This window comes from Pithys albifrons, chromosome 13 (genome assembly GCF_047495875.1).
Source record: "Pithys albifrons albifrons isolate INPA30051 chromosome 13, PitAlb_v1, whole genome shotgun sequence".
In the NCBI taxonomy this organism is placed as follows: Eukaryota; Metazoa; Chordata; class Aves; order Passeriformes; family Thamnophilidae; genus Pithys; species Pithys albifrons.
The window spans coordinates 15,257,580-15,267,405 of NC_092470.1; the positions used below are offsets into that span (position 1 = coordinate 15,257,580).

General features: G+C 43.0%; 1 protein-coding gene across 6 annotated transcripts in view; it reads left to right on the forward strand.

Annotated features, from left to right (window-relative positions):
• Window positions 1-6,624, forward strand: part of SV2B (synaptic vesicle glycoprotein 2B) — a 65,695-nt gene extending 59,071 nt beyond the window's left edge. For all 6 annotated transcript variants that reach the window (XM_071568349.1, XM_071568352.1, XM_071568350.1 and 3 more), the window contains one exon: window positions 912-6,624. In XM_071568349.1, coding sequence (XP_071424450.1) covers window positions 912-1,095 — 184 coding nt within the window. In that variant the 3' untranslated portion in view covers window positions 1,096-6,624. The remainder of the gene's footprint in view (window positions 1-911) is intronic.
• The last annotated feature ends 3,202 nt before the right edge of the window (window positions 6,625-9,826 follow it).

A 9,826-nucleotide genomic window follows, 5' to 3' on the forward strand; every position in this document is an offset into this window, starting at 1 on the left:
TTTATTTTATTTTATTTTATTTCTTTATTTTCACCAGTCCTTTGGGGCTGTGTAGTTCTGGAGCTACATGGAATCACCACAGAGCATAATTCTGTGTGCATGGTGGCTTGTACACAGGGATCACATGGAAATCATGGGCAGACAAATCATAGAATCATGGAATCACAGAGTAGTTTGGGTTGGAAGGTATCTTAAAATCATCTAGTTCCAAATCCCCATGCATGGACACCAAATGAATTCTGTTTGCTATCATTTCCGTGGATGTACATGGAGGTGTGGCCTTTCGGACTGCATCCCCCAGACTCTCGTCATGGCTCATTACTGTGGCAGCCTTCCCCTCCAAAACCCAGACACAACCATGTGCACAGAAAGATCTAGGACATGGAGCACTGTAGGAAACTACAGAAGAATGTGCTGCAAATGAAGTCTTTCCTTACAACATCATTGTAAGCCACTTTTTGCCTTTTTCAGGTTGTTAGGGAAAGCCAGAAGGAAAGGAGAAGGACTGTACACTGAAAACAGTGTGCTTTTAGCTGCTGGGTGAAATAGGATTTGGAGCAGAGCTGTAGTTGCTTCTCTGGTGACAACCTATCCCAGGCAGTCCTTGACAGGGCTTTGACAAGTTCTAGAGCAGATTGTGTCCTGCTGCCTTTGGAGAGGGCAAAGGCTGACATAGTTGGCCACTCTAGGGCTAGGGAGAAGCTGAGATGGAAAGGAAAAAGCATTTTTCTTGTTCACATACATGTGCAAAACAATGGCATCTATTTATTTATTTGTTTATGCTGCCAACTTTTACTTGTGAGAAGCATAGCCTGGGCAACATAAGAGCATTCACAAAATCACCCATACAGACCTGTGGTTATGCCAGAATCGCCCTCCTAACCATTGCTTTCTGCTTTTCCTTCCCACAGGGCAACAGCCTTTGGCATCCTCAATGGGCTTTGCAAGTTTGGTGCCATCCTGGGGAACTCGATCTTTTCCTCCTTCGTAGGGATAACCAAGGTGGTCCCCATCCTTCTGGCCTCCTCCGCACTGGTTGGAGGTGGTCTGCTCGCTTTGCGCCTGCCAGAGACTCGAGAACAGGTCCTGATGTGAGCAACAAAGGCCCAGGGGTTTGGGGGGGCAGACATAGAAGAAGAACAAAAAGGAGCCATGTTTGGAAAACCCAAAATGATAATTTCTATACTGTTCTGTCGATACCTCAAAGCAAGACAGCAGAGGGAGAGAGGAGCCCGAAGGTATATAAACAACCCCCCCTAATTTCTGACCTTTTTACAGCCACAACTGGTGCATGCAGCTCCCACACTCCCCTTGCAGAGCTTGGGTTCAACCTTGCCTATGCTGGGAGCCCATGCTGTCCCTCCCCATCCCACTGTAACACCACCAGACGTAGCAGTGGCTCCGTGCATGTGTGCGCCTGCATGGGTGCGAGCGTGTCCAACAGGAGAACAGATCCTTACCCTCTCCTGCCTTTGCCAAGCTGTGAGATACTGCCCTCCCTGCCCAGCTCTCCTTGGCAACCCATATCAGCTGTGCTCAGACACAAAGGGCATCGGAGGGGAGGCAGGTGACAAACTGCTGTAAGTGAGCTCCAGTAATAGGGGCAAGAGCTACAAATGTGGCCAGTGACCCACTGTCTTGGTTTTGGGGTTACCACCCCAACAACCTAGAAGAGTGAGAGAGTCCTGATTTCCACAGGATGTGCAAGTGGGTGCTTGGCTCTCTCAGAAGACTCAGAGTTTCAAAGCCCTTTACTGTCTTTGCTTGGGCACAGAGAATCACTAGGCACCTTCTTGATCTGGGAGAGAAATATCTACATAGTTTTATATATATATATACACACACACACACATTTACACGTACTTGCAAACATTCATATACACATTGAAGTGATCAACTATTAAAATTTAGAATTTTAGAATGCACCCTTAAGAGGATTTTAAGAGAGACGCTAAAAACTAATCCAAATAATTCAAGATTATCTGGATTCATGGCCAACTTAGTGACATCTGATTCTTTATAGACAGACACCAAATATTTAAATGTATTGATGGCTGGGAATATGTATTTCTATAATGATTAATTAGTTGTAGTTTTTTTCCTACAACTTTCACAGAGGAGAAATTGATATGCTGTTGGAGCATTCCACAAACCAAATGTGTACATATTATCCAGTGTAAATAGGGGATTTTTGCCTAATACCTAGAGTGAATTTACCAGCATTTTAGCCATATTATGTAAAGAATATGATGCTTGATTTTCTAATATACTTGGGTCTCATTGAAACACTGTAAGCACAGTTACTTAAAGCCATTTAACTTGTTACACAGGTTATGCACACAGCAAGTGTTCACAGTACAGAACATTAATTTCTCCATTAAGTGGCAGTTTAGTTTGATATCCTGTGAAGAACATTTTTGAAATTTGTGTGCCCTTTTTATCCTACAAGTCCTGTTGTACCTAATAGCAAAGTGAGTTGTGTATTTTGGGGCGTGTTCTCTTGGGAAGCCAGAATAAAATGCATCCTGTACAATAACATAGCAATTCTCACAGTGGACGAGATAACACTAACTAGAACCTTTCAACAAGCTCAGCAATAGACCATATTTGATCAGAAACCATCACATAGCACAGGGAATTTGCTGCACCAGGGTATTTTGTGATATAAAAAGTTCTTTTGTACTTTTGCTGATGATCTGCCTATTTATCTTTCTATGGATCTTCTTTGTTCTATTTTTTGTTGTTGTTTGGTTTTGTTTGTTTGGGTTCATTTGGTGGGTTTTTTTTAACAAAACCAAACAAGGCTAGGCTGAAATCTTGCAACACTGATGTCTCACACCTCTGCCTTTGGCTGCACAGGGACAGTCACTTGCTGTCACACCAGCACCAGCCCATCCCACACTGCAGCTGTGGGAGTCAGCCTGGTGCAGCTGCAGAGGGCAGCTGAAGGACACACGGCAGGGTTAGATCACAAACTGCAAATCCTTGCTGATGAGGCAAAAGCCTCTAATGAGCATCACTTTTATCATTGTGTCAATCGGGGCTAAACGCTTCTGGAGCAGCAAGGTTACAATGGGCTGTTTGAGATAAAATCACAAGCTGCTGTAATAACAGAACTTATTATGCATCACTTCTTCATTTTATGGGTAGCTTAGGGCTTTTTTTCTTTATTTTATTTGTCTTCAAAACAGCAAGGTTCCTTCTCTAAGGTAGGAGTGAATGTAATTATGTCCTTTGGCAGCAGTTCACAGCTTCTGTTCAGAATCACAGCCCAGAATGTGGCTTTTTTCTCTAAGACTATCTGGTCATTTTGCATGATGAGACGCAGCTAAATATGTATTTTAACACAAAAGATCATCATGACCTTTAGGTTTTGTCCGTTTTGTTGGGCTGTGCTTGCCAATTACCACATTGCAACTGCGGGGAGAGGAGGAGAAAATTTTGTTTCATTTTCTGGACTATTGTGTTGTGTTGCTTTGTGGAGCCAGAACCTATTCATTTAAGTATTTATTTTACGTAGCACTCTTAGTTACATATTATTCAGTACTCACAGAAAACCTATTTGTGGTCTCCATTGCCATTATGCAGTGACATTAATGACATAATTTATTTTGCAAAATTTGTCTATTAATTTTCAGAAAAAAGAAGAAATTGAAGTCTTGAGGTGATAGAAATGGCAAGGTTATATTAGGAAGTATTATCCAATCTTAGAAACATTTCCTCTTGATAGAATGGCTTACAGGTTGCTAAATCTCTCCTCACAGACTATCTGGGACAAAGTAAATAGCAATAAGATCTTGTTGTCAATGTCACGTGGGCTACCCACATGACTGTAAAAACTCTTCACAACCCTACAATCCATGGGTCAGTCACTTGAGAGCTAAGGGACATTGCACATGTGCTGGGACAAGGCTCCTAGCCATGGCTTGAGCAGGGACTTCATGCCTAATGGGAGAGAGCAGACACTGCAGCTGGTACAGGAGAGACTGGGAAAGGACAACAGTAAGCAGTGATGCCGTGAATGATCCTCCCCCCAAAAACAGGACTTCGAGTCATGTTAGTGTAGGGTAAGATAAAAAGTAAAGGTCCTTTAATAACACAGGGCCTACAGCCCACAGGAATACATGATGGCATGCATGTGTCCCAGTTCTTGTTTCCATGGCTTTTATAATAAGATCCCTCCAATCATTGCTCTACACATTTCTCAGTCCAGCCCCAGTCCCACCCCTGTCCAACCCCCTGGAATTGGGTCTGGGGTTGTCAAGACCCTCTGTCTTCATCAGCTCTTCTTCCTCGGGCACACAAAGGTCTCTTGGAGTTCATCCAGTTCTGGCTTTTGGGTCACTCTGATCTGTGTTTATGTTTCATTCTGTAGGCCTTCTGATATCTTTCAGCTCTACCTTGGAAAGGAGTCTAAACAAGATTAATTAACTAAAGGAATTTAAGCTCCCTGTTCTGGGACAGGAGTAGTGATAGAAAGGCATTAAACTTAAACTGTTAGAAATATTAACCCTCTAAAAATCTACAACTACTGTGTTCCTAAAATCTACAAAATGTGAAAATCAGAACAAAAAGCCCTTTGGCATCACAGAGAAGGAAGAAAGGAAAAGCTAAGGAGAACTATCACCTCACTGAGATGCCTATGAGTCAGGTGTCTGTGGCCAAACTCATCACCCTGGTTTCCATTATCTCAGCTGAAAGGCAGAGGCAATACATGTCACCATGCTCAGGCACCGAGCTGAAGACAACTTGCCCTGGATAGTTCTGCTTCTTCAGGACAGAGAAATCCAGGGCAACAGCTCCAGCTCTGGCATTTGCCTTTGTGACACCTGGGCTGGCACCTCCCATCCAATTTCAGTGTGAACAGGCATAGTCAATACTCACAAAGTGTTTGTTTATTCCCCTTGTCATGGTGTAAATCAGTCCTGACTCTGCTGCTGTTGTGGGTGCAGACTCCTCAGCATTGGCTCTGGTTTGATTTGGGCTCAGTTTCAAAGCATAGGCTGCCTGATAGGCTGAGTCTGAGTCACAAAGCCCTGGAGCCCCACTCGGGGAGATTTCTCATCAGGCACCTCCTCTGGTGGCTCAGCTTTATTTCTACTGTAAAATCAGCGTTATACCCACTGTGCAAGGGCCAGCATTCCTCCTCCATTGGTTCCCCTGTCCATGTGTGCCACAGTGAGCAGTCTCTGTCTTGGATACAATGGACTATCCTCAGAGAAAGCTGCTGACCATAGGTCCCCTGGTGATGTCTTCAGAGCACTGTTTCCATAGATTCATGAACTTTACTGCTACAGGGACACAGAGGACCAAGACAGGGGACTTGCCTTAAATTCCAAAGATCTCTGTTCTAGGGGACAGCTGGACCTCCTCATGTATGCACGGCACACCAGTACAGCCACTTAGCGAGGGACAATGTGGCATGGGAAAGATGAGTCTAGGGAACCCAAACTGACCTGCTGTGGCTTAGTGTCTTCTGCTGTACAGCATTGTAACGGGGTCACGGGAAGGGGCCTTTGCTGAATTTCTGAGCATGCAGACACAGACATGCAGAGGACCACCAAACACTGTTGATACTATCATAAAACACCAGTGGTATTATAATAAGAGTTATGCCTCCTTATATTCCCTGTTGATTTAACAGGTTGCTGTATATTGATTTATTTACTTCAGTTGTGCAGGACAGCCCCTGTTACTGCCTTTGGCTATGCTATGTCATAGTGGTGGTGACTGCAACTTGTCCTGGGTGGGGTCATCCCCTCCTTGCCCATATGAACATCATTCTTTGAAATTCCTTGAAATGCTACATGATTTATGAACAAGGGCATATGGATCTTTTGGACTAAGAAGAGGGTCACTCTTGAAAAACTCATACCCAGAGACAGATGTTCTGCACACTGGGGAGTGCTCAGACATCCTCATGTTCTTCAGTGACACTGGAGAGGTGCACTGAGGGATGTTCCCTAAGCCTGGGAGTGGTCCATCCCCAAGGCTGCTTTCACAAAGTGGCACAGATCAAGGCTGCATGGAGCTGAGCTTTCTGCAGATGTGCAGGTCAGTCTCCTCCAGGTCCTGTTTTGAGATCTCCAACAGCAGAGTATACTCTGATGCTCTTAAGGAGGCCCTAGGTCCATTTATATTCCCTGCTTATGTCCTTTGACTTTCCAAAGGGCAAATAAACCCCAAGAGTATATTTTTAGGTTTATTTAGACTTGAGCCCTCTACATCTTACTTTCCTTTAAGTTTCTCCCCGTTTCTCACCCTTGTATTAGTAAATGCTGCTTTTAGGAAGAATCAAGCCTGGGAAATGGGAGGGAAACAAAATGAAATAATTTTTTTTTGCTGTATGTGATGCTAGTGCTGTATAAATGTACACACTCGGCAAATCCCACTGTAAATAACACCCGGTGTTGGGCTTTAATGGAAAGTTTCATTTAGATGTTCTGTTGACTCTGTGTGTGAAATAGCCAATTCCAGTCCCTTGGTTCCTTTTCTTCATTTAAAACCTTCTTTTATTGTTTTTTATTTGATCCGTGTCTGGTTGTCACTGGAAATTGCAGCCGTTCCAATGGACTTTGTTTTTGTTCTCTCTGTCACATTAAAAGCTGGAAGAAAAAGAATGGCTCTTATAGTGTTTGTGTTTAATGTGCACACTGAGGATTTTTATAAGGGCTGTCATGGGTGACTTTGTATCCTGACAATGTGGGGGCTTCCTCTGATGTTTGCTACTTGCACATCCTTTCTCTCTCAAACAATCCCACCACAATTAAGTCTCCTTTCTATCACAATCCTTTCACACTGTGGCCTTCCAAACACTACATGAGAAAATTTTACCCTGAAAAGTTTTCTGGCAGGAAGAAGTATGAAATATCTTTAAAGGCTGTGCAAGACCAAAAAAAGCTAAACTCTGCTTTGTAACAAGAATACATCCCCAAAAAAGCACTGCTTCTTAGGCTTGGCACATCATTTGACCACAGCATACTCCCTTATTGGATGTATTTCTAAGGATGCAAGCTCTTCCTTTTTATTGGCAGTTCTTTGTATACATCTAACTAGATAGAGACAACATCAACTGTATGGGAAAAGAGCCCATGGCATAAATAATGGGGGGTGGCAGCCAGACTATGGGGTTTATGCATTAATTTCTTTATATATAACAAAAAATGCAGAGTTGTGTCTTCTCCCAGAGCCAGTGAAGGTCAGAAGGTCTTTGATTCTGAGTCAGCTCTTACTTGTTAAGAAATTTAAGTTCTGAAAATTGTCAGGTCATTCAATGATTAGTCTTTATGTACACTGCATATGCAACTTGCCAAAGGTAATATTCAAGTGAGAGATAAAGAGCCAGAAGGATTGGAAATATAATAAAAGAACCATGAAGGTACCTCCATCATCAGGAGACTAAATTGGCCTTTTTTCTCAGCTCTGGTTTGGCTGGGTCCCACAGAAGCCGTCTGAACTGGAGTCCTACTGGCTGAACCAAAGCCAGCAGCAGTCTGGGAGGAGTGATAAGGACTAGTCTCAAGTGAGAGCTGCCAACTGTGAATTTTACAGTGCTCACATCTGACTGCAGAGTGCAGAGCTATGAAGTCAACATTCTATAAGCCCCTTCTGTGTGTTCTCCCTGTAGGAAAATGTGCATCAGCAAACACCATCAAAAAGCATTTTCTATGAAGTGAGTTTTTAGAGAAAGGTCAGAGATTTGCACTGAAAGCCTTGGAGGTGCTTTTGAGTTGTCCTTTCTCTAGGCTAGTTGACATTCTGCATAAAACTGAAGTCTCAGTAAGCAGGAAAATCCCATATTTGAATGTTAAGACAAGTTTCCTGAGAAAAACAGTGCATAAAACTCCATGACTAATTTTAAAGTAGGGCACAGGGAATTTAAAAGCAGGATTATGTGACATGGCTGCCTGAGATCACATAGGATGTACTGGATGATAAGAAAATCTTTTCAAATCTATGTTCTTACTTTTCCATATTGATATTTCTACCCTGACCATCTCATGTTTCTCACTGTGTGGAGTTTCTGGCACAGATTCTCAGAGCTACTACTAAATGACCCAGATTCCTTGGCTGTGCAGGTTCATCCAAGCTGTCACAGAAGGTTACCTGGTGGAAGCAGAAGGCTGGAATTGACAGCATTCCCAGCAGCCACTAAATCCAGCTGTAGGTCTGAGTGATGCTTCTGAATTGTGAAGTGACTTTGTATTGGGAATATGAGTTGAGTTAGATTATGGTAAAAAGGCAAATCATTTTATGAGTGCTCCTGTATCTCAGATCCAGATTTGGGGACTCAAAGTAGAGATCAAACTTGGCAATTTGAGTTCACATTCGTTGGAAAATCGAGGGAAGAGCGACAATTTAGCCAGGCCTTTGTAGCTGGGAAATAGAACCCTGTTTTACCAGTTTGTGGCAGAAAATGCTAGAAACTGAGCACTCTGCCAATGCACAAATGCTGATATGACTTTGTGGCTGATACTGAGTCTGTCTTTCTCAGAGCAGTTCCTTGTAAGCAGACATGTATAAACCAGAAAGAACCAGCCAAAGAAGTTTCCACAGTTTTTTTACTGTTCTCCGTGGGAAAGAAGAATTAACTGAAGAACTTTCAGCTGCTTTGGCCCATCATAATGCAAACAGGGATTATATATAATTTTTAACTATCTAAGTGTACATAGTTATTACTGAAATAACCCATAAAGTATTATTTGAAAAAACGAAAGTTTTAAATGTATTTTTCAGCACTTGTTTCACCTATAAAAACACGTGTGTATGTATGCATACACACACACACATATTTTCACGTGGATGCATTTATGTGTAAAACTAAATGATTACACCTGACCTTACTGATGCTGCCTCAGGTTTTTCGGGAGCGAAATTAGCTCAATAAGACCAGGAGATGGCAGCAGTTGCCTACAACATAGACTGGTCCCTGCTCACCAGTAACTGAAGAAATCTGTGTCCAGAACCCACGTCATGCAGGGACAAGGTGCTGCAGCAGTGCCAACAGGTACAGCTTGCAGGGATCTAATCCCCAGGTAAGTCAGGGAATAGGGTGTGAAAGGAAAAAAAAACAGCTCTTATTAGAAAGTTTAGGGAAGAAACAGCCTTGAAATGGGAATTGTGCAAACCTGAAGCAAAGCAAATGTAATTATAGGGGAGAAAATAAGAATTTCTGCTTCAGTAGCTAGTGCAATGGTTTTCAAGATTTCTCAGCCTGCAGCTCTTGAGAGTTTTCCAGGGGAGATGTGGATTCCTTGTAAAAATGTGTGTTAGAGGAGAAAAGCTCTGGACTGCCCAGTGCCTTACCTGCAGAGCTGGGAACAGATCAGCACCAGCAGTGTCTCCTGGGACAGTCTGAGATGCTGAAGGGAATGGGGTGGATAGACAAGGTGTCCAGCCCAGCTAATCATGGCAAGATGTCACCAGCATTGCCTCATGGGTTCCTCCTTCTCCAGCCTCAAGCATAGACAGAACCTTCCACAGTTAAACTCTGAGGTATTAATTCTCATCACAGAGTGGTTTTGTTAACTCCTCCTGCATGTCTGTATGAGCAAGGTAAGTCAAGGGACAACACACATTTTTCTAAGTGCTTTGATTATCACCTGAAAGCATCCTGAGACCACAAATCCTCAATGCCTTCCCTATATGGGTGATTCAGATCAGACTACTGAGCCTGCTGAGAATTAACCAAATAACACCAAGCATTGCAGCCCTTCTGTTTACAGCTTCTAGAAACCACAGAGCCCAACTGAGACTTGTGATCCTGCTAAGCAGGGCTTTATCCCCAGCCTTATGAACTCACTCCCATCACAGCTGGATACAAGTG